This window comes from Temnothorax curvispinosus, unplaced genomic scaffold, assembly GCF_003070985.1.
Source record: "Temnothorax curvispinosus isolate PA1 unplaced genomic scaffold, ASM307098v1 QBEX01001321.1, whole genome shotgun sequence".
Taxonomy (NCBI): Eukaryota; Metazoa; Arthropoda; class Insecta; order Hymenoptera; family Formicidae; genus Temnothorax; species Temnothorax curvispinosus.
The window spans coordinates 192,167-217,059 of NW_020211101.1; the positions used below are offsets into that span (position 1 = coordinate 192,167).

Consider the following 24,893-nt stretch of genomic DNA (forward strand, 5'->3'; position numbering starts at 1 on the left):
ATCAGTTTTTGACGCGTAACGTGCATCATGGGACAAATTTTTATATGTACTTTTCTTACTATTTGTATTTATATTTTGCCTTCGACAAAAAGATAAAACACAATACTAATAAATCGAAATTAAAGCAATTAAGGTTCTCTTCCTCGAATAGAAATCTTCCATTCGTATCGCGCATTGTGCAGACCCTCATTCGAAACTCCCTGTACAGTGAGGATTATTGTTCTTTAAACAACGATAGTACAATCAAGCAACAATCTCGTTTCAGTGACCCGTACGATCGCTTCCCACGACACTTTTATCCGGCGCCAATTAAATCGCGAGCAACAATTAACGCTGTAACAATTAGCATCGCGTTTTCCGCGACACATTCGCCTTCTCTTTCCCTCCGGTTTTCATTGTATTGTACAACGCTCTTTTGTGCTCTTTATTCGATTATCACGCTAATCAAATTTCTGCCACGCATCGTTTCGTAACCGGGCGCGATTGTACCGCATTGCCGTCGCGTGCATCGACAATTGTACCGCTATATCTGTTTGCATTCGCCGTGGTGCAGAGCGGCGCGAGGAGTCCGAGGAGGCCGCGAGGCCCAATCTCCTGTGTGTGTTCTTCGCCTCGCCGATGTCGGGCCAGTCGGTCAGTCGGTGAGTATTGGTGAGTATACTATTAGCGTAATTTCTCAGGCCGGCCGACGGCGACGGATCCCGCGATATGCCATCTCGCATCTCGTGACAAGATGCGGCAAAGGTGTAGACGCAGAGGGCCAACGTAGAGACCCTCCAGGGAGAGACTGACCAAAAGGCGAATTGTTTTTGTTTTTATTTGCATTCAAACCGGAAACAAAAAAGACGGAGATATTAATATGAAAGTGTAGGGAGGAGGACAGGATCTCTACTATTTCCTGTTTGCATGCAAATGGCGGCGAATTAACCAGTCTCTCTTTGGAGGGTCTCTAGGGCCGATTGAGCTATGCATAAATCGTGGATCATACGAGCCGAGAAATCCCATGCCGCGCCCGAATGTAGAAAGTAGCCTCCTTTACATCCCGCTCCTACGCGTCGCAATCACGCTCTACGATCGATGGGTTGAATTAGCGGAACGACTAAGGAAGAGATCGCGTGTGAAAATCTCGTATAGGAACGCGCGATTTGTTGCGGCTCTTGTCATAACATTCGGTGAAACGTGACGCGTTTAAAGGAAATTTGTTTCTAGAAAGAGAAAACGTTGGGAATTATTTACCGGAGTACATTTACATTCACGATCCTTCAAGTTCCATCGCGTTCGATGTATGTGTTATAGTCAAAGCCCGAAACGCAGGCATTCCTAGGATTGACTAGTCAATCCTGGGGAACGACCAAGCGTCAAAGCCCGAAATAAGTTTTGCGTTTCGGCTTTTAACTAGTCAATCCTAGGAATAACTAATACGGCTGGTTAAAGTTAGAAACTAAAGAAAAATCACTTCGGCATTTGACGAATGCCTGTGTTTCGGGCTTTGACTATAACATATGTTAAAAGTAAATGGATACATGAATAAACGTGCAATTAAAAGGATCATTAAATTGCTCTGTATAATACGTCACGTATGATACGTCACATTAACTTCTAACGGTCAAAGCTAAAAATTACCAAATTGTAAACTTATCCTCTACTACTACGTTTACGCGAGCGTTACTTTTGTAGTAACTTACGATAATTTACTCTGCATAAACGAGTGATATATCGTAAGTTACTACAGAAGTAACGCTCGCGTAAACGTAGTATACGTCTACGTCGTCATTCGCAATCGCATCGATGCTATACTTTGTGCGACGATACTCGATAAATAGTAACTGCTATATTCATATCGCTGTTACTACGTTTATAATTATATATAGTGTATTCGCTCATAGACAAATAAATAGCCGTGAATTCTAATTGTAAGTGTTACACTCGGCTTTATGGTACCGCTGAGAGACTAAAATTGCAGGAACAACTTGTGTAACCTGTTGCACTTTGACCTCTCTTTAAACTTTCGTTTATCTACCTACGCTACGTCCCGATTTCGTCGTAAATGTTTTTTTTAATGCAAAATCAATCTAGAGGGAGATTTAGAGAAAGATCTAGACGGAGATGTATATTTATTTATTTTTAATGTAAAGGGGATTATTAAATCCTTTCGATACATCGCATCGCTACCGTATTTCTTCAATTTAAAACAAATTTTGTCATATTTAAGAAATTTATTTAAAATATATTTTAAATATTGCATATAAGAGATAATATATGAGATAAACATAAGAAATGTATAACATACATATTTAGAATATTGATAACTGCATAATTTGTTAACATGTAAAATTATATTTGTGCGGAAAATAAGATTGACATCAAACTGGACGCATTCGCAATTATATATGAAACGTTTTATTAATCTTACAATTAACGTCATAAATCCGTAAATAATACTTCAACAACATTAAATTATAACATTAATGACAACGTCGTAACACGTTACTTGATTCTTCCATCGTTGCAAAGTATTCGGTTCGATAAACATTACGACGTTACAGCGTCGATTCCGCGCGAGGCATTCAGCCTGAAAAAAAAATCCAGAATACACGCGTCGCCTTCGTATTTGTGTTTCGCTTTTTGCTTCCTCATAGAGGAAGCTTTGTTTTCGTAAACCTCGTATATGGACCTTTAATCGCGTATAAAAATAGGTCAACCAAATTTTAAAGAAATATATTAAATAGGAGTAGAAAAGGCCGAAGAAAACAACGTTTTTTTAGTTTTCTATGCCCATGTGTTCAGAATGTCCTAAAACGTCGAAAAATACACTTTTTTTAATGTCTGTGTACGTACATCTTGTATAACGTATGTACATCTTGTAAATGGTGTGGTTGTTCTAACTTCCGCAAAGTTTGAGATATCGGGCTAAGTTTTTTTTTAAATCGACAGAGTATCATTAAAGGAAGGTTGGTATTGAATTTGGCGATGACCGGTAAAGGGGTTCTTTCTTTGTAAAATTTTGAATTTTTTGAGAAATGTACGTGATTGCTCTAACTTCCGCCAATTTTTTAGATATCAGGCTATTTCTAATTCTATTACTTATATTCCTCAGTTTTTTCTACCCCTATTTCATATAACTTCTTTAAGATTTGGTTGATTAGACCCAGCTTTGTACGCGATCATATGTCTATAATTTTTTGAGAAATGACTCTTATCTAACATATTAACTGAACAAAAATACATTAAAAAGCGATACCCTAATTTGATCTAGAATAATGTAATATTTGACCCAGAAGAGAATGGAGTCCGTAAAATTTTTGTGAAAATTATATAAAAATAAAAAAGTGCACATTTTTAATTTGCACACTTTTTTTAATTTAGAGCGCGGAAGAAGGCTATTTAAAAAGGATTAAAGATCAACGCGGGGTTAATGGAAAAATCCTAACGATCTCTCTCATTCTCCTCCTCCGACGAAAGTGTAACAGCACAGAGATTCGCTAGGCTAAAGAGACTAGATGGTAGTACGACTACGGGAATCGGCGGAGGCACACTCTTCGACTCGAGCACACAATCCACGCTCCCGATGGACTTTCTCGGGGTCACGGAGTTGAACCGAGTGGTGTATCTAAAATCGCGGTGCACCTAAGAATGTCGGCAAAAGGTGGAAGGAGCTGTTGTGTAGAGGGAAACGACCTTGATAAGAACAGCTAGTACTTTGTTGGTCTCTCGTCGCCGAAGTGCATCCTTGTTGCGTGGAATGAAACTTTAAAATAAACCGCGGAGCAGTTTAGACGAAATTCCAGAATTCCAAAGAGCGTTTTCGGAACAAACTACGTGTTTACGATCGAGCGAGGAACGCGAATAATCGAGTGACGCGATAACAAAGGGGTTTTCCGGGAGCTCAAGAATTTTTACATGCGATTTATTCGTAAAACAACACCGTATAATAACATAAGCCGCATCAAATCCCGTAAACGTGTGACGGAAACTTATTTTTCGAAGCGACTCATCAATTTCTAAGTCGCAGCGAGGCGGCGTGTACATACGCGGTGAAACAGAAAAACTAGCTACATTATTGAATCCCGGATTCAATACAAAGCCCACGCGACTCGACGCGAGAAAAACGTCCTTTTATTTGTGCCGGGAGTGGCCGTCCGGTGACCTTATTCGAATAACTATGATCAGTTCGTGTTTTCGGTCTACATCATCTCACCGGGAAGACACTGTTGGCAAAGAGACTACGTTGTGGGTGTGTTAATTGTTTCATCGGCGATCGAGACTGTCGGCACGCGACGGTGATAATAGTGCTGGTAATTCGCAGTCACTCAAATTGCACGGGTTACATCATAAAGCGCGCGCGCGCGAATCCGGTTAATCAACAGCCACGGCGCCGGCGAAAACGGAGGAGCTGTGTAATCGGATGCCTGTTGCTGTTGTTGCTGCTACTGTTGCTGTTGTTGCAGTTTCCCCAATGCGGCGACACGTGCGGAGCAGTGCTATTACGCCGGATGTCTCGAGAATGATTCGCAGGTGACACAAAGGGTCGAGCCCGATCTGCTCGGTGAAAACATCTCGATGTGCCGTGAAAGGTTCGATGTCGCACGTAGCCGCGATCCGCCACGGGTGATTCGATCGTCTCGTCGGTGCGAAAAGATTTTGCGCGTTCTCCTGCTGTTCGTAACGCTGCTCAGCTACGACGTCCGAGGTGAGCGCTACACTGCTCGACAAGATTTACTTTTTTTCCCATTGCTAGTGGCGAGCGCACTTTGCAAAAAACAGTGTTGGGCATCAATCAATTAAAGCTTTAATCAATTAATCAATTCATTGAATATTTAATTGCAATTAACTTAGTTCGTTAAGTATGTGTATTAATTACGTAAAGATTTAATTTCTTTCAATTATTTAACAATCACATTACATTAATAAAAAATTACAAATCAGAATTATTACATGCTATTTTATTGGAACTTACTTCTTTGCTTCTTTTCTTGTTTGCCATCTTATTCTATAAAAAAAAAACATTCTCACAAGGACGTATGTACAAACAACCAGAGAGAATAATATCTAGCCTTTAAAATAAGTAACACATTAAATCATCATCACGATAAAAATTAATTGTTAATTGTACCTACAATTAAAATTAATAAGTAATTAAATTATTTTGAGTATTATTTTGCGGAAGTTAATATGTTCAGAGTATTCTAAAATGTCGAAATATTGCGTTAAAATCGCATGTCCGTACGTATAATATATATGTGTATGTGCAGATTTGATGTCCGTGTTTACTGTAACTTCCGCAAATTTGAAGATATCGATCTATTTCTAATTTTATTATATTTCTCAGTTTTTTCTACCCCTATTTCATATATAATTTTTTAAGATTTGGTTGATTAGACCCAGCTTTATACGCGATCAAAGATCCATAATTTTGATCGCATATAAAGCTAAGTCTAATCAACCGAATTTAAAAGAATTATATACGAAATAGGGGTAGAAAAGTCTGAAAAATATAATAAAATTAAAAATAGATAGATATCTCCAAATTTGCGGAAGTTAATATGTTCAGAGTATTCTAAAATGTCGAAACATTGCATTAAAATCGCATGCCCGTACGTATATATGTGTATGTGCAGATTTGATGTCCGTGTTTACTGTAACTTCCGCAAATTTGAAGATATCGATCTATTTCTAATTTTATTATATTTCTCAGTCTTTTCTACCCCTATTTCATATATAATTTTTTAAGATTTGGTTGATTAGACCCAGCTTTATACGCGATCAAAGATCCATAATTTTGATCGCATATAAAGCTAAGATACATTATGCTTCATACATTATGCTTTCTGTTAATTAAATTTTATTTTTGAAAATCGAATATTTGCGATTAAATCCCATTTGATGGACTATTGAAGCTGATTTCCACGCTTCCTTCGTTCGCGGTTAATTCAAGAGAGAAAATCAAATTTTTACGTGGAAACCGCGAACGAAAAGGAATTACAGAGACCATATACCACTGTGCCGGCGACTAATTAACGTTGCGAAGCAACGTTATGACGCCAATCACTGATTGTTACCACGGAACTGTTAAAAGCAACGATTCAATTATGCCATTTCATTTCACGATCTCAATTTACTTTTCGTTGAGCAATTCCGACCGCAAGAGAGATAAACAATAAAATAATGTATAATCTCTCGATTTTCCTCTGCAAGACACGTCGACCGTAACAAGTGCGTTACAGTTACAGTACAGTAATTCGTTATAGTAACCTACGATATTTCCATGGAAAACATTTTACAATTTATTTTATTTATTGCAACAATTCTGGGCACGTATTATGAAACTTTTTGGAACGGATTCCGATCGGAATTGTTTAGTTATTTCTATTTGTCTAGATTTATATTTGTTTTTTAGGGAAAACAAAATAATTCTGATCAGAATCCATTCCGAAAAGTTCCATAATACCTACGTGTCCTGATTTTAAATTCATTGAGATTTGAATTCTGTTCTCTCTTTCTTCTTTTTGAAACATTTATCCTGTAACGTTGCTCAATGCATTTGAAGTTTACATTTGCCTGTTAATTTACCTTTCACGATTATTGAATTTTTCACTTAGGACAAGTGAAACAGCAAAATTCGATCAAAACTGATGTTGTGAACCTAAGCGAGGGATTGCACGTATTAATGAGAATTATGCAACCGTGAGATTAAAATTAAGATTAAAAGTCAACTTAATTTGTAGTTACGAGCACAATTATGACGCTTCTCTTACCACACACGTTATGACGCGCGTCAAACATGCGTTTCCATAAGTTACCCCAATCAAAATGCATGCTTTTTTCAAACGCGCGCGTTTGACGCGCAATTTTACGCACGGCAACGCGTACAAGGGAACCAGGGATAACTGTAAAAATAATTGCGTAAATATGTCAAAAGATAATAAAATGACTATTGAATAACTAATGATAATTAAGATACTTTTTTTCCCCTCGTAAAAAAGATATACATAATTTTATCAAATATAAAAATGCGAAGGTTATCGGTATCTTTTAACAAATAAGTCAAAAATTCACTTTTTTCCTTCGAGTTTACGGGACGCATTAAAATAATCTCAGCGCAATAAAATTCACGAGATATTCTGGATATCTTACCGAAGTGGTAGAAAGGATAATCTAAAAAGTGAAATTAGGAAAAATAACTCCCATATTTCAATCGTACAATCGTTCGGTAAAGAGTGGATGCCCCTTGTATAATTCCCTCGGAGTTTATGGAAAATCGTCGAAAAACCGTTAAAACGGCCACAAGTAGGATAAATGAGAGTAGTTTTACGCTAAGCGAGTCTAGATCAAGGTAAAGTTGACTATTTCTGATGATTGGGAGAAAGATCGTACAACGTATATTATGCGCCAGATACACACACAAGACGGTTCGGGAAATACATTTCAAACTCACCGGTAGAAGTAACCGATGGACGTACTAAAAAAAGAGATCATTCCTCTGGTATTGATAGCATACCCTCCACTTAGCTCTTTTATGTGTAGAAAGTTGCACGATAATTTTTAAGTATTTTATACCATAATAAAAAATTTTAGAAAGTCAGTGATTTTTAATCCGCTAAACTTCCAATAGATAAAGATTGCAGATGCATTTGATGGTGCGATATTAATATAAGTATGACGAATTACGGTTATAACTGTATATATTTTTTATAACTGTATGTAGGTGTCGTGCAATCTTTCTCTTTCTCTCTCGCTAACGCTATTTATTTGATCTATCAGCACTTTGTGGCGCTTGCAGGTAACGGTACACCAGATGTTTATAAGATACTTGGAGGTGCCAGAACGCGCCAGGCGGACTACCATTATCCGTATATGAATAACGATATAAATGAAAATCAAGAGGATCTCTACGTCGGTCACGGCGGCGACCCGTGGAGCGCTTCCTCGGCGCGTATTTACAAGGATGTCCATGTGCGCGTCATATCCTCCAACAACGCGACGGCAAACAACACGAAGCCTCAATCCACGTAAGTAGCGGACCTAACTATAATGGAAACGTTTTATTAATTTGTGACTTGACAATTTGTAATATCGGACTACATAAAGACTACATTACGTAATTTTAGAATGAGTGAAAGAGCGACCACGGGCCATACGAGAATCAAAAGAGGAGTGATACACCTTTACAACATGGTAGTGTGCGCCACGGGATGTAATCCTCTAGCTTACAAGGGATACGGTTGCTACTGCGGATTCTTAGGATCCGGTTACGTCATCGACGGTATCGACCAGTACGTTTGTACATTTTTTAAGCTTATATTATATAGAAAGAAAATGTTATTTACAATCGTTGAATTGCTTTTCACAGAAGACAAATATCAATGGAATGTAATGTTTTCAGGTGTTGCAAGATGCACGACTGGTGCTACGACGCTACGGAATGTCTCATGTTCTCAGAATACTTTGTACCATATTACTGGAGATGTTATCACGGTTACAAACCCGTTTGCGGTTCGTTTTTTTCATCATCATTCATTTTTCTTGCATGCTAACGCACGTTTTCTTGCTAATTCGGAAAATAAAATTAATTTTAATACAATAGCTTTTCTATGAATCAAGCTCGACTTATTTATTTACGCTATACTCTACGTAAATAGCATGACACAGTAAAATAAAACGGTCCGTGAAATCTTCGTTCCAGCGATTGAGCATGGCAGCTGGGGAGGATCGGGATCTTGCGCTCAACGTTTGTGCGAATGCGATCGTTCGTTAGCCGAGTGTTTGAGAAGATATCCTTGCCCTACCACCAAAGCAGTTTGTACCTCGTCACCATGGAGACTCGTGCAGAATCTCTTCATGATTATATAAATCGTGTACTTGAAAAAATAACATAGGCCGCGTTTTAAAACGTGAGAACGTCGTTTTTTATTTTGTAACATTTGACTTTTGAGATAAAATATTTCATATCTAATTTGACTTGTACATATCATATGTCAAAAAAACAATTTTCAAAGGCCGGTAATTCGGATACCAAAGAAAGTACCCAAGGAGCGTCAATGTGTCCTAACGTGCTTCGTTTTTAAAATACACGGTGTCAAAGACACACATCTCAGGTAGATCTAAAAATGTTTCGCCGGGTACTGGAAAGTAATTCTTAATACTACATATACGCATACCAAATTTGAATTGAAAAATATCTTGAAACGTTTTCTAGATTTTCGAAATTTTCATTTTTTTCACAACTTTGACATCCTGTATTTTGAAAACGAAGCAGTTTAGGACACATGTTTATAAGACCTTTTCTTCTTAAAATAAGCCAAGGAATATCCCATTCAAGTTTTCGTACTTATTTAAGAAACACTCTGTATAATTCAACAATTTTTTTTTATTCCGTTGTTTGATCTACAACATATTTACACCTCCGGTTAAATATACCTTTCTATTCTTGTACTTCTTGGAAATATCTTGTTCTATCTGTAATTAGATGTAACGTAAAAAATAACAATTTATTATTCGAAAACGTAACATTGAGAGAACGAAGATAACGTACCTCTGTTTGAAGTTCTTTAGTTCTTTGTACGACGAGTTTTAATAGCGGACGCAATTTATCGATTTGATTCTGCGTGTCATCTTGCTTCTGTCGCATGGATTCTTGCTGGGTTACCATTCTATCGATCAGGTTTAATTTTTGCTTTAAAGTAGCAGCCACTACGTCCACGTACCTGGGATAGAAATATATAAACATTTATAAAAAGATGTATGTATGTACATACGTGGTCTGTTTAAAAAGTAATGAAACTGAATTTTTTTCTCAACAACTGGTAACACTGTAAAAACGAGACTACAGTTGATCGAGAGCTACATTCATACTCTACCTTCAGTTATTTCAGTTATTCATGTTTGATAACATTAACACATGTGACTCTACAATCATTTGTATAACTGTAGCTGCGGTCCACTTGATGCTACAAATGCTTCGAAGCATTCCTCTTCTCCTTTCTTTTAATAAGTCAAGTGGACTACAGCCTACATGTTTGGGTGACGCGTCATGGAACACAAGAAAATCGAGCAGCATTATGCAAAGCATAAGTGATGCAAAGTTTGATACAGCAAATTCTGCGTCAAATTTCAGGATAACGTGACAGAAACATTTAAAAAGTTGACAGTGAGAGTGATTGGTGACTTATTAAAATAAATTTAAATCACCAAATTGTTTATGACATTGATGATTCAGAACAGGATTCATCTTCACAATTTCACCGCCATCTAAAAATACCTTGTGTTCGCGATAGAACTTGATCTTTGTAAGTCTGTTTCAGCTTCTTAAATGCTTCCATCGCATTGTCCTGGAGTTTGACACAGAATTTAGTCGCATACAACTGCTCGAATTTCTTGTGTTCCATTTTCGTGATGCGTCACCCAAACATATAGTTGTACAAATGATTGTAGAGTCACATGTGTTAATGTTATCAAATTAAAATTTTAACTGAAGATAGAGTATGAATGTAGCTCTCGATCTACTGCAGTCTGGTTTTTACGGTGTTACCAGTTGTTATGAAAAAAATTCAGTCTTATGACTTTTTAAACAGACCACGTATTATATTTAATTGTAAATATTGTACCTCGGATAATGTTTGATGTTATGTAAATGGTGGACATTGCTATGCAATATTTCAGAGAGAATAACTTGAATATTATCCAGCATGTTCTGAGTGGTCTCTATGGTAGATAGTTGCAGAATAGATGAAGCGTCCTGCATCTGACTAAAGCTGAGAAGGTTGTTCCTATCGTCGCCTTTGAATTCGTACAGACGTAACTTCATAAATGCCTCCAGCTGTAGAAATATACATTTATATAAAAATGTAGAGCAGTCAATTTCTTACATGCACATTTATAAGTCATACTTCAAACAGCTGATTGATAAATTCGGATCTCGTTGTTGGATTGTCTAATATCGTGTGGGCTTCAGACCCCGTAGCCACACCACCTTCATGACCCGATGCTTCCACAACTATACCCGATTCCTCCAAAGAGATATTACAATATATTTCTGCTGCAGTAGGTTGTTCCGCATTTTCGTCTCCCCAATCAATATCGTCCCCTGTGTCCAAATCAACTTCTTCACCAAAGTCAATCTCTCTCTGCAGATCCAAGTTGCCAAAATCAATGACCTGTTGAGAATGCTCGGGATAATAACGCAATCGAATCTCTATTCTACAAATATCACAAAAAAATTATATAAAAATATTCATACATTAGTATCCAAACTAGACCTTCCATTACTTTCATCTTCATCCGCTTTAATATTCAATGGTGGTTCAATTATCGACGCTGGTACTTCTCCATAAGTATATTCAAACATCGTTGTGTTTCCCTTTTCTTTAAAAATCAAATAATGTATAACAATCTATCATACACACTTCTTATTCAAATATTATGCATTCTTGAAATAATGATTTTGCAAACATACCAATGACATATTTAATTATCGACACGCAATTACTGTCGTACTGCTGGCCGAAAGTAAATTCAACAAATGCGCTGTAAAACTCCACTACCTTGTCCAAACTCTTCGTTTTTTCTGCTACTTTCTGATAAATTTCCGATAACTCTTTCACCTTATCCATTAACTCACGTCTGACTGTACTGTAGCCAGTTATACCTAATTGTTTGCAAAGCGCATTATACTCTGTATGCGCAATATTTTCTGACTTTTTATATTCCGCTTCTTTCTTTTCAAATTCCTGTCAGTGCAGTTTTATATGCGATTTTAGACAATGACAGGATAAGTAAATAGTATTATGATAACATTAGACATATATAAATTGATTTACCGTTAACGATTGTTCTAACTTCTGTATCTGTTTTTTAATACTGGGGACCTCGTAATTGACATTTCTTATGAGAATTTGCGCGGCTTCGGCAAGGTATACATTATCTTTTTCATATAATCGTAAAATCTCCTGCCAATCCTTCATCCTTTGTGAACCGTATCGCCCGAATAAATTTTTCGTGTCCGCTTCTGTTTCCTTCAAGATTTCCACAATTTTGATGCAATAAAAGTAATTTATATCTGTAAAAAGAGGTAAAGCAAAGGCTCGGGAGTTTGCAGCTACGTGCTAAAAATCAGATAGAACCATAACAATTAATACTACTTACAGGCACCAGACAACAATGAGGCAATGCCATCATGAGCAGGCATATTCTGTATTGCATCATTAATTTTCTGCCTAATGGTCAAAATGTTCGTGTGCCAATTCTTATTGCAGTGCCTCCGATTAATCAGCCAATCCAATAATTTTCCAGCATTAATGTCGATCGGGATATCCTGCTCCTAAATAATTATTTGTACGTAAAGATATAATTTAATAAAGCGCAACAATAAAAAAGAAAATAATGCGAAAATAATATCAAAAACGTGTATGTGAAATTCAAGTTTACTCCAGATTATGTCACGGGTAAAATTGTGTATACGCGATTTCATATCTATGTTTAAAATTGATATCGTTGACGTGAGAATAATTGCGTGTTCGAATAACGCGACCACATGCCTGCATGTTGTTAAATTCAACGAATTTCTCGGCAAGAAATCGTATCTCCTTCGCCACAATCCGAGTTGGAGAACAGGTTATAACAGCTGTTATTCTTTTATTAAGCAGGGCACACACACTTTTCGTAGAACGTAACAGTAAGGTTTCGACCAATCGCGTTGCTCGATTCGGCCGTCTGTAACCTTAGAACTCTTAGAAGTAAGGCCCCGGACACACACTTTTTCGTAACAGTAACAGTAGGATTTCGACCAATCGCGTTGCTCGATTCGAAAACGTACGGCCGTACGTTCCCGAATTGAGTAACACGATTGGTCGAAATCCTACTGTTACTGTTACGAAAAAGTGTGTGTGACCAGCTTAAGAATTGAGCAACGCGATTGGTCGAAACCTTACTGTTACGTTCTACGAAAAGTGTGTGTGCCCTGCCTAGGAAACGTAAGGCCGTACCTATAACGTTAGAAAACTTAAAAAAAAAACTTAAAATTAAAAGAAAGACATTCTGGCTGCATTCGAGGAGCGCGCTATTAGCGCTATTGCATCATTCTGTCTTTATCGCTTATCAGATGTAAAACAAGGATAGAATAAGCAAATAGCGCTAATAGCGCGCTCCTCGAATCCAGCCTCTGACGATATCGACGATAGCATTGCGAGCATCGATAGAGATGGCAAACGCATTTATCGACTATGATAAAATCCATTCATTCTTTGTTTCTTAGGCTATTACTATTGGTATTCATAGCTGCATACCCGTCAGTCGCCGCAAATATTGTGCGGAGTAAATTAATTTGAACAATCGGTCAGATGATTATTTCGTAGGATAGAAAAAAAATTTCCATTATCAAACGGCTGACGCGATGGCCAAGGTCCGTCTCCTCGTATAGAGGACTTCGTTTCTAATTTTCCCAAGCCCAGGAACTTGACAGTGAATAAAATTAAATTTACAAATGACTAATGGCATTTGCCTGTTTTGTTGAAATTTATTGTAATTTATTAAAATGACAAATGCAATAGTACGATTTTGTCATTCTCTATACGGAGGCGGTTATACTCCGAAAGTCCGCATGTCCGCTTTCAGCGTACAGGCGCAGGTGTTGAGCTTGACTGTAGTCGGGCACTGTAATATGGCATCCTATTTACCACTTGCGTATACGCTTATCAAATAATGCATACGCGACGGAAAACCACATGTGACATGTGACATCTGCCACGTATAAAACGGGAACATGCGCTCATGACTGTCGTCTGCGTAATAACGCATGGCACTTTCTTACGCTTACAAGGAACTAGCGACGTTCGGAGTAAACAGTCGCATTAAATCGAGGGAAGTAAATAATCAACTGCATTTATTTAAGTAACTTTTCTACCGATACCTAAGATAAATAACGAAAGGCGCGACAAGTAACGAGAGACGGGAATTAATCAGATCGCTCGGCGATACGAGTAGACGTGAGTACACACAAGTATCTTTTTTAATTTATTATGTTACACGTTCACAGTAAGAAAAAAACATTATGTCCCTTTCCATTATACTGTCCCTGTACCAGTATAAGTACAACATGAATGTCCATCGGAAAGGAAAGATGTAAGAGTTCTATCGGTTGCACTCGTCTTTCTGATCATTCCGTGTTGTATCAGCACCCGTGTTAAAATGTTCTCGGCATGATAAAGCCTCGGCAAAAATTAATACCCGCGAACGATACGCGCGTTCATAGGGCGTACGAGGATCTGGATCACTTGGCGCTTCTCACCGGTTCTTTGGATTCTAATCGCAAAATCCTCTCAACAATCCTTTCTCGATTGTCGGAGAAGACTCGCGGCTCAAAGTTCCGCCGGGAAAGCATTACCGGTGGACATTACGATGGCACGAGGACGATTCGATCGGTGATCGTATATCTCGATCGCGAACGAGTTTTTCCTTTTCCGTTACTTCGCTATCACACTAATAACTTTGGGAGGGGCTTCGATCCGTGAAGAAGTTCTTCAGGATGAAAACCTGCCCCACGGCGATGAGCAGGATGCAGACGGTCTCCATTACCGACCACCAGAGCACTCGCTCATTCAGCTCCTCCGCGCGTTTGCGACCTTGAGCTTCCCGCAGACGATGATGTGTCTGATAGTCCAGGATGCTGATTAGATTTTTGTGCACCTCTTGCGCGGAAGACTCCATCTGTAAAAAGAACCAAACCGCGTTAGCAATCACCAATTTTCATTTATGTGCAATGTACTATAAAAGATTCTATCGTGGCATATCACCTGAGTCATGACTGTAACATGTTCTCCGAGACCAGGAAGCGGCAGTTCGTCGCCCACTTGGAAATCCATATACACCAGCTTGTGCGAGTATGTAGAAAACTCATTGCTGAAGCAAGCCTTGTAAATTCCTGACATGGTTGGTATAAAGGAGTGTGAATCAAATTGCGTTTTTACTTGGCTATAGATAATCTCTTTATTTGGAGCTTCTAAAGTCACATCTACATCATACTGGCCACCTGTAACCACCTGAAAAGTATAAAAGTATACTCGTTACAAACAAGTTACTTTAAAATATGCAAAGTTCTTTTTGCCTATAAAGCATCTATAAATCAATGAAAGAACATCTAAACTAAAAGAAAAGTTGCAGTAGCAATAAAAGTAGTACTGCTTTTCACTAATAAATGTTTTCTAGAATGGAACATAGAGCACATATATGTGTTAATTATATTTCTCCTTTTCTCGCTGTAAGATGCGAGTACAAGAACACAGCGCGACTATATAAAACAGACCTATTTATCACATAAAATTTTATACTCTTTGAATACAATTTGAAATAATATTATTCCTATTATCTCTTATGTTGTTAATCGCGTTATTTGCGCCACTTCTCATTCGTCTCATTGAACCTGAAGCTACGCAGGCGGAGTGCGACTGGCGGCATACTGCGCTGGAGTCTGGCCTCGGATATGTCGCGATGCGAGCGATAATAGCAACGTGTCATCGCGACGCGACTCGCGAGCATATGTAGCATTATCGAGGACCAGCGTCCAACGGTGTTACGCACCTGAAACTCCAGCGTAGACGAAACGTTCTTCTCGATCTCCTGGTAAAAACACTCTTTGGCATTGTCGGCTAGCTCGAAGGTTAACTCGACGCCGCCCGTAAGCAGGAGTGCGCCGAGTAGCGAGACGAGCAATAGCCAGACCGACCAGCAATCCATTCTTGGTTGGTTTTTCGTTTGTTCGTCGACGACGCTCACGCGCTGCCGCGTCCGGCGTCACTGATCCGCGCACTGCGCGCACATTTAAGACCAGCCTCGAAACTGAAGAAAATTCGGACGAGAACGCGCGACCGTTTTCTACTTCTTTTCCCGGCGGCACCCCGACGATCTCTCGCAAAAGTCGCAAACGAGCTATTTTAACGTGGCCGGATGTCGCGCGCGCGCGACGTAGCCACGGTTTCGGCGCGCATGGCGCGCAGCTGCGGAAGCGGCTACGTTCACGTCAGAACTGGTGGTAGTGGTGGTGGTGGTGGCGGCGGCACTGGCGGCAGCGGCAGCGAGCAGCAGCGGCGTTGGCGGCAGTTGTGACGGTGGTAGTGGGGGTAGACCATGACACTGCATCACAAGCGCGCAACCGGCGCAACACGAGTTTTCGGGCGGCAGCGTCGCGAGACGGATCTTTTTCTAGCGTTCTTTTCGTCGCCGCTTTTTCTTGTCACCCGTTCGCGAGATATACTGTTTAACGTTTCTGGTGATCGTGGATGGAAGAGTCGCAATTTTTGCGCGTCGATTAACGTTCGCGTGTCGCATTGTGCGTCCGAGTGATAAAGAGGTTATGTTCCGCATCCTCGTGTGCTCCAAGATACCACGCATTATGCGACCTCACCGTGACCCTCGTGATCATCACGGACACCTGTAAGGTAACTATCTCTGAGAACGAAGCACATACCTATGTGTGTATGCGACATGGAGTGTCTCACCGAGAATCTGATCGATACTCGAAATTTATCTAGTGACTCGAATAACGCTGCTCTTAAATTTATAGACATTCGGAAAATTGCAGTGCACTTTTAGTTGATATTAAATGCATTCGTAAATTATAAATTTAATCTCGGCGCTGCACTTTCTTACCACTTTCTACATATTAAATGAGATAGGTGTACGTTCAGAAAGAGGGAGAACGTGCAAGAAAGTACGTATGGAATGTGCTGCTAAGAAGAATAATCGCGAATGTATGCAACATTTAAATCATAATTTCACAAGTAAAAGAGAAAAGAAATCACTACTCTATAATCTTCTTTTTGTTATTGACATATTAAAAATTGCACGAAAAAAATCATACAAAAGGAAATTAAATAAAAATAATAAAAAATGTTAAAGCGCGATATTATATACAGCTTAAAATATTAATTGGCTTTCGCTGATCTTCCGTAGTGTTTTGCATTAGTGAACCGTGGCCTAATCAAACTCCTTGAAATTCGCTATTATTATTGAATCGTCTTTTAAGCGGTTTGCCTTTGTTAGTTTTATTACACTTCGAAAATACATTATTGTGCGAGTAAAAAAATGATTTAAAAAATTAGAAACTTCACGGTGTGTGCCAGTAACGTTTGACTCATTGGAAATACAAATTAGATTAGAATTTATATTTCCTTTCACAAACTCTTAACGTTTATTTTGCGCGTATTGCTTTAATACGATTTGCACAAAATTCATATAAGCTCAAATTTTTCCAAGTCCAATCCAATTATTCGCAGTGAAAGAAGTAGAAAACGGAGTGAACGCGCTAACAATATCCAGCTGTGGTTGGCCGGATGTGTTTCAATAATCCAGCTTTATATAACGTCTTGTCGACGAGAGCGCTTTCGTGCATCGCGACACAGTTGCATTTTGTCCACGACGAGAACTGTCGCGATCTAAATCTGTCCGCTTTATAGCGGCTCTCCATCGTACTTTTTGCATAATGAAATGAAAATAGATAGTATGTTTCGAGTTTATGGGGTAGAAGAGCCGCGAAAGGAACGAAGTGTAACAAGAGAAATCGAATTAAAGTGACTTCTCGATTCGTTCGTACTTTACAGTATTCTTCGATCGCGGTTTCGTTAACGTCAATAATAAAACCTCATTTAAAACTCTCGTAGAAAACTTTTGTCCGCGAAATATCATCCACATACATATGCTTTACCTGGAATAATGCTTCTCGAAACCGCCGGGCAATGCGCTTTTCCTTCAAACGAAACGTAACGGTACGCGCGTTGCGCGTAAACGACGCGGCGAATATGGCAAAATGTAGTGAAAAGTGTATAGGATCGAATTTGTTGATCATTATTTGACCCCATTGCGATCCGCTCGGCCTCGCTGATCGCGAAAAAGACTCTGGGAAATGGGCTACGATGTCGCTGAAAAACACATGTCCATCGCAGTTGTTAACCGTCATCGAGCATCTCGCCAAGGACACGTACGCGAAACGCGAGACTAACGCGCGCGAATCGCATCAGATCTTGCACATTGAGCTCATTAAAAACGGGAACCAAAACCAGATACGTGGGGCGAGAAGTATGAAAATAAAAGAGAGATGCAAATGAGAGGGAGATGAATGTAAATAGAGCAGAAATATATTCCTGGGTGGAAATATATTCTTGCCGAATTAATTAATCCAACGCCAACGTGAAGAGATATTCGCTTGTAAGTTCGGGATGAAGCCAAAAGTTACTGCATGAGAAGTAAGATCAAACAAAAAAAGCGAAGAATTTATCTTAAAAAAATATTGTGTCTAAAGCGTAAAGTTCTTAAGCCTGAAATTTTTTTAAGTCCTTTATCAATATGTAAGCTATTATTAGAGTAGGTCGGAGTTTTTAGATATCTAACAGGATGACTCTTTTTTAAATATAGGTAATGATGATGCTGGTTTCCTAGTCTGATGGTATTCTGTCTTCTTCTAGTATTTTTGTAAATAGCAATGCAAGATTTCTCTGCACAGTTCCATACCACCAGTTTCATATTTATATCATTAATTAATTAATACATAATTTTTGCAAATCTATATAGGTTTAGCTTTGTAAATATATCTCAAAAAATAACAAGAAAATATTCAATCACTATTATATGACTTTATTTAAACATTTTATGCCTTCATTTTTTTCATCGATAAAAACCTATTAAAGATATTCATATTGAAGTTATTTACAACATTTTCACTAAAGAATATGTGAATAGGGTTTTCGAAAGTTTATCCTTAATTTCCTTCGAAGCGATAACTTTGTGGCTCATCTGTTGAAAGACCCTCCGTAATAATAAACAGCCAACATGAAATAATCAAAGTAAAACATTTGCTAACGATGAATGGCACCGAGCGGGAAACTAACAATAAGATTAGAAAAATTCCACGAAAATCGCAATGAGGCGACTGTTAGCGGGTGCCTTACGGCCCGGTCGTAAATAAATGCTCCTCGTGCATTGATAAATTCTACGTAATGTGACAGGCGGCAAGAATAAGTGCGTAAAAGCGGCATCGCAGATTATCTGACCTCGTTGCTCACGTGAGTCGGCATGTATAATATGTTACCGTGATCGATTTTAACGTTTGACAAACGACGATTTAGCTTCCATCGGGATATGACATCGAACGGCCAACAACGACGAGTCAACGGCCTGGCGCATAATTGCTGGCTACTGTCTCCGCGAAGGTATAATTAATGACCTCTCTCTCTAAAGAAAGTTTTCGATAAATTTCAAAAAGAATTCTAGCGATCAGATGCAAAAAAGTAAGGATAAGTTAATCCGATGCTTTCGTTATGTGAATATTGCTGGCAGTTTCTTTTTGTTTCCATCAGAATCGTGATTTAATTTTCAACATGTCAATTTTTGACAGAAATCTTGAGCTATTTGAAACTCATTACTCATCCATCATGGTCTACCGTGGTTCATCCGTGGAATTGTTTGGCGCGAAAGAAGAATAATACGTTTGATACTTTAAAAGCCGGCCGTGGAAGACGTGGATAGTGAAAATCCGTTGTCGCCTCTCTTCCTGTGGTTTTTCCGGCGCGGAAATAAGAGAGGAATCCTTCAAAAGAAGTTTGAAGTCAATTTAGATTCGCGCTCGCGCCCATGCACCTGTTTCTTCTTCCTCTTCGCAGTCCAGAGACTGGTTCCGGATCACGTGCGATGCAGGCGCGTTGCACGCGGTGCCGCTATACGCCTTCATTTTCACGGAGAAGCGCGCGCTTCTGTGGCATTTGTATGGATGCGTGGAATCATTCGTTTATGATATATGGCCGCAATTTGCCGCGGCCGTGAAAGCGCGCACAATTAATATCACGAATTAATATCACGGTGAATTCGTTAAACAAAATCGCGAAATCATGGCCCGCGGGAGGGAGAGAAGGAGGAGAGGGTTGAAGGGATGGGAAAGGGGGAGAGAAAGAGAAATCGTGGTCGATTTATTCCAGATTCTTAGAGATGATTGTTCTTTATGTCGGATCTGAATCGGAATAAGAGAAAGACTCGCATTCTCAAAACGATTTATTCGTTTTATTTCTCATTCAGACAATTTACCACACAAGAGTTAATTAGTTAATTTCTTCTATGTGAGATAATTGCATGTGGTATGCGGACCGAATTGTAAAATTTTTACGGTTGTTATTGTTCCGGCAGGACACGTTTGGATGCGACAGCTGAATAATAACGTTCGCAGATATTCATATTTTATTATAATGAGCAATTCCATTATTCTCTCTTCTCGCGCAATATTAATAACGCATGCATAATTAGGTTGCGCGTGCATACGTATTTCAGGAAAGCCACGTCGAGAATTAATAATAACAGATATTTAACATTGTGTAGCATGAACTTTGCATGAATTCCGTTCTTTTTAACAATATCCGTACATAAATACCGGACGTAAACGTTACGATTATCCTGCACAACCGTCTGTGTTCTAACCTGTAGAATTTCGTGAAAGTAGGTATATAGAATCGGAACAATGATTATTACGATGCTATCTAAAATGCGACGGTGAAATCTATAAAAAGCGAGCGATATGAATTCACAGCAACCACGCTCTAAAAACATATCTTAAAATATAATTGTCTTAATTTTTCACACACTCTGTTTCTCACATTTATTTGTTGAATTTAACATACTTACTATACACCTTTTTCCAGAAAAATAAAGATAAATTTATAATAAATGAAGCTGTGTAAAGCCATACAAAAAGTCCGAAAAAGCCTTTTCTTCATCATGATAATGGAGCAACGAAACATTTTGTTTATGACGAGAAAGTTAACGCAGCCTTTAAACGCATAAGGGGTATTCAAATAAGTTAAAGTTTAATGGTTTGACAGGTTATGTCGGGTTAAAGTCGAGTAAAAAGTTAATTAATTAACTTTGGGCGCGCTACTCTTTAAGGTTATGCAAAATACATAAGTGACTCATTAACCTATCACATTAATCTTTGGGTTAAAAGTTTAAAAATTAACTTTTTACTCGACTTTAACCCGACATAACCTGTCAAACCGTTAAACTTTAACTTATTTGAATACCCCTATAAATTTCACGTGATATGTAGATACGCAACAGGAAAAAAAAGTCATGTGTTTGTCAAGTGATTGTCAGTTCGTCAAACGTGTATCGAATAAGTGGTATGTACATCGGAACGAAGACAGAAAACATGCGATTGCTTTATAAGAAGAAAGAAGCCAAAGGAGTAGCAAGTAGCAAGACAACATAGGCAAGGAAAATCTAGGTCGCGAGTCAATTCCGCATCGTTTTTTTCTCGTTTATCCTGACCGTACTCGTGAAACGCACACGATTTAAGGTCAATTCTCGGTTAGGTCACGGTCCGGTCACAATCCGATAAAAAAGCGTTGCCATCCTTCGAGTCGTTCGAATTGTCGTCGCGCGATTCTCAATTCCCATGACGCGATAAAGCACTCCGAAGTATCTTCTAGTTTTGAAATTACCGCGTATTGGGTTTCTATTTCCCGCAAGACGCGAAATGTATACGCGTGCACGTACTTACGTCAAGCAGAGCGCTTCCGCGTTCGTAGAAGCGGAAGAAGCTGCCGACGCGAGTCGAGACACACGCAAGGGAGATGGAAACGCAAGATTGTGGACTGTTAAAGCCCATCGAGCACCGTACACGGCATTTTTCTGTCTTTTCGTCCAAAGATTGTAAAATTAATTTTTACGCGATTTTTCTACGGCGCTTCGTCACAAAAAATACCGAAAGATAAGATGCTGATCGAAAATTCGTACAATCATATTTTTTAGCCTCTTCTATTTTAGGAAAATTATTAATTGTTATTTTAATAATACACGTACGTGACGATGCCATACTATATACATTGTAACGTGTGCATCGTAAAAGCGCATTATTTGTCGCGGTTTTGTGATTCTAACGCACACAGTGGGATTCCGTAAACAGACATAATCCCTTTATACCCCCCCCCCCTTTCTTCATAGTCCGTCAGATGCAAATTGTATATCAGGCTTTGCACTTTTATGGCGATTCTGTACAAACCAATCGGCATTCTCGTCAAGGCTTTTCCATCTTCGGCGAATCCTTCGTGACTATAATTAGCGTGAGGCTCACTGACCAAATTGCCAATTCCTTTTTATGGATTCTCGAGGAAACGCGTGCCGTTCGCGACAAGTCCAAACAAGTCCAAATATAACCGAAATACCTGACATGTTTCGAACGCTCCTTCTCGCCTTTAAAAATATCATCAACGGGTGCTTTATTAGGAACTATTTGAAATGTTATTTTTGCAATCTGTTTTATTAAAATCTACGTTTTCGCATAATAGTAGATAATTAGCGCTTTGCCACTCATAGTGAATGATGATTAATATCTTGTTGTAGTACCGTTATATAATTTGTCATAGTTTCTGGAAAGACGTAACGGAAAAATAAGTAACGTAACGTCAAATCGCGAGAAATCTAAAGAGGACTACAAAACTGCGCTCATTAAGAGCAAAATACCTATAAAAAATGAGAAAAAAAATTCGATTAAATCTCTAACTTAATTATAGTATTAGTTGACTCATTCTATTCAGTTCTACTACACGCCGTATTAAAAATAATGAAATCAGCTAGATATTATCATTTGATAAAACAGATAAAACTATAGAAGTCTGAGATAACTCAAATTAGTAGCTGGCCATTTGTTTCGCTATTCTGCGAGTTACAAGTTAGATTGCCCCAAAGATTGCCCGGTATTCATAGTCGATTCTTATATTTAAGACCATCTTAAGTACTATCTTAAGATGTCATAAGCCAATCACAGAGTCGTATTAGGCCGGTATTCATAGTTATTTAAGACCGTCTTAAGTTCAATCTTAAGATGTCATGAACCAATCACAGAGCCGTATTAGCGTCTTAAGACATTACTTAAGACGATCTTGAAGACTATGAATACCGGCCTTAGTGTCGACATTACTTAAGACGGTCTTGAAATAAGATCTGACTATGAATACCGACCTAAGAAAACGATAGTAATCTATTTATTTATGGAGTATTATGGATTTAATATAAATTATGAATTTTTGTTGTTTGTCGATCCCTTACAACATGTACATACTTCCGATACCTCGTTATATTTGCGCAACGTGAAAATTGATTGAAAAATTACCAGTATTACGGATTACTCAATTTTGGCCACGAAGGGTCTTGATGTTTGCGTTCATGACTCACGTAGCAACGACGCAACGTCGGAACCGGATTACGTCGACCATGAAGCATAAGACAAGGTAAAGGCGAAAGTCCCCTTGCTATCCCTGTTCTCTTTCGTTCCTGCCAGCGATCTTGGTTCTCTTCACCCTCGTCCGTATTTTTCCCTACAAGATTACTGCATGAAAACGTAACGCTAGCTCGAATGTACGATGTAAATGTACACTTTCTTTCGTTCGGGACGCTTAAGAAATTCTGTGTCTATTTAGACGATGAGTTTTGAGAAAATTAAACCGTGTTAATAAAATACTTGCTAACGTAATTTTGTAAAAGAATTATCTATTAGCAAAATGGCATTTATTCAATTGAAAGAAAAAGAACATTAATTTTGCTGTTTATTTCCCGATACAATTCACTATAGGTTTACATAAATAGATGCGAATAATAATGTGAATTTTTATATTGCAAATTTTGTATTTTTGTGGAGCTGCTCCTGAAACACTCGGGGTGTGCACAATGCACTCACAAGTGTGTCAAGCGTGTGTGTGTACATTTTAAGCCCCTTGCACAATGCTAGGCAACAAGCAATAAGAACAGGGAATAGAAATCAGAAATTATGTATAAATGCAGAATAAACAGTGACACAGGCACGAGACACAGAGTTTCCGTCACGTTGGAAATTCTGTGCCTCGTGCCTGTTGCCAACCAATTATAGCATTCGAATTTTTTAGGTTGTAATGAACGATTTTTTGGTTATTTCCTGTTCCTATTGCCTGTTGCCTGGCATTGTGCAAGGGGCTTTAGCTCTCTCACAATCGATCGAGCATATCACTCGTTGCAACACACAGTGTTCATAATATACACTCTTTAGATAGGCGATGCACGGCATATGTATTATGTGTATTACATATGCACTTTCGGACTATCGAGTCCGTGTAAACGCGAATACCACCAGATGGAAGAGTCTCGAATGCCCCAGGAGAGAACGAGTGCAATGTTTCCTTCCACTGCATCCAACAAAAGCTTCTTTGGACGCGAAAAGAGAGCGCAATACTCTTCACATTGCACATATATATATATATATATATATATATATATATATACACACACATAAATTCGCAACACCACTCGGAGGGGAATTGTGTCGCGCTCAAAGGCCTAGATCCTTATCTCGAGCGTTGCGATTTCGATAGAATTGAATATTCGATAGAATAGAAATTTAATATCCAAATCAACACAACAAATAATTTTTTTAACATACTTTACTCTTGTCATGAACCTAGCCACTCTTGGTGGAATTTGTTAAGTTAAACAATGAGCAATAAATTTCACACTACATATTTTGAGAGCAATAAATTACAGAATTAATTTAATATCAAAATCAACTCAGCAAATAATTTTTTAAACATACTTTACTCTTGTCGTAACCACATTCTTGTTTGACTTTGTTAATTTTAACAACGAGTAATAAATTTCAAAGTAACGTATTTGGTTGGAGAAACAGTTTAATGTTCAACTTATATACGATTAACTTTCTACTTTCGGTCGTTTTGCTGTTATGCGGTTACTTTATTACGGTAGCCGGTATCGGTACATTTATAAATATTTAATATTTTTGGTATCTCTTTACACTATTTTAGAGCAAAAAATTAGCAAAAAATTATGGTATAAGTACTTGTTTTTTTAGGAGTGGGGGTGCTAACGTAACGTGAAGGCAG

At 38.4% G+C, this 24,893-nt stretch overlaps 4 protein-coding genes across 5 annotated transcripts in view; 2 read left to right on the top strand and 2 right to left on the bottom strand.

Moving 5' to 3' along the window:
- The window catches only part of LOC112462286, a 37,944-nt gene extending 28,991 nt beyond the window's left edge, over positions 1-8,953 (top strand). The window contains exons 2-6 of the mRNA XM_025027979.1: positions 3,367-4,690; positions 7,781-8,009; positions 8,109-8,273; positions 8,384-8,493; positions 8,684-8,953. Of these exons, the coding sequence (XP_024883747.1) occupies positions 4,561-4,690; positions 7,781-8,009; positions 8,109-8,273; positions 8,384-8,493; positions 8,684-8,850 (801 nt within the window). The 5' untranslated portion in view covers positions 3,367-4,560 and the 3' untranslated portion in view covers positions 8,851-8,953. The remainder of the gene's footprint in view (positions 1-3,366; positions 4,691-7,780; positions 8,010-8,108; positions 8,274-8,383; positions 8,494-8,683) is intronic.
- A 394-nt stretch (positions 8,954-9,347) lies between these two features.
- On the bottom strand, positions 9,348-12,642 carry LOC112462278 (CDK5 regulatory subunit-associated protein 3). The gene is made up of 9 exons (XM_025027969.1): positions 12,534-12,642; positions 12,142-12,316; positions 11,817-12,055; positions 11,453-11,726; positions 11,237-11,361; positions 10,887-11,153; positions 10,605-10,816; positions 9,533-9,704; positions 9,348-9,456 (listed from the first exon to the last, which is right to left on the bottom strand). The coding sequence occupies exons 1-9, from the start codon at positions 12,537-12,539 to the stop codon at positions 9,385-9,387; spliced, it is 1,542 nt and encodes a 513-aa protein (XP_024883737.1). The 5' UTR covers positions 12,540-12,642; the 3' UTR covers positions 9,348-9,384.
- Positions 12,643-13,859: 1,217 nt separating this feature from the next.
- On the bottom strand, positions 13,860-15,931 carry LOC112462173 (transmembrane emp24 domain-containing protein 7-like). The gene is made up of 3 exons (XM_025027804.1): positions 15,571-15,931; positions 14,787-15,032; positions 13,860-14,700 (listed from the first exon to the last, which is right to left on the bottom strand). Exons 1-3 carry the CDS (start codon positions 15,724-15,726, stop codon positions 14,473-14,475), a joined length of 630 nt encoding a protein of 209 aa, XP_024883572.1. The 5' UTR covers positions 15,727-15,931; the 3' UTR covers positions 13,860-14,472.
- Positions 15,932-16,121: 190 nt separating this feature from the next.
- LOC112462135 overlaps positions 16,122-24,893 on the top strand; it is a 37,866-nt gene continuing 29,094 nt past the window's right edge. For both annotated transcript variants that reach the window (XM_025027782.1, XM_025027774.1), the window contains exon 1: positions 16,122-16,427. The gene's annotated coding sequence lies outside the window, so the exon portion shown is untranslated. The remainder of the gene's footprint in view (positions 16,428-24,893) is intronic.

Bases quoted from the DNA above. Each gene is read 5' to 3' on its own strand.
- LOC112462278 (XM_025027969.1), bottom strand. The intron at 12,056-12,141 runs GTAAGTAGTATT...CTCTTTTTACAG, and splicing joins CTCATTGTTGTCTGGTGCCT to ATATAAATTACTTTTATTGC. The intron at 11,727-11,816 runs GTAAATCAATTT...CTGCACTGACAG, and splicing joins AGTTAGAACAATCGTTAACG to GAATTTGAAAAGAAAGAAGC.
- LOC112462173 (XM_025027804.1), bottom strand. From the start codon at position 15,726: ATGGATTGCTGGTCGGTCTGGCTATTGCTCGTCTCGCTACTCGGCGCA. The intron at 15,033-15,570 runs GTGCGTAACACC...TATACTTTTCAG, and splicing joins CGTCTACGCTGGAGTTTCAG to GTGGTTACAGGTGGCCAGTA. The intron at 14,701-14,786 runs GTGATATGCCAC...TTCTTTTTACAG, and splicing joins ATGTTACAGTCATGACTCAG to ATGGAGTCTTCCGCGCAAGA.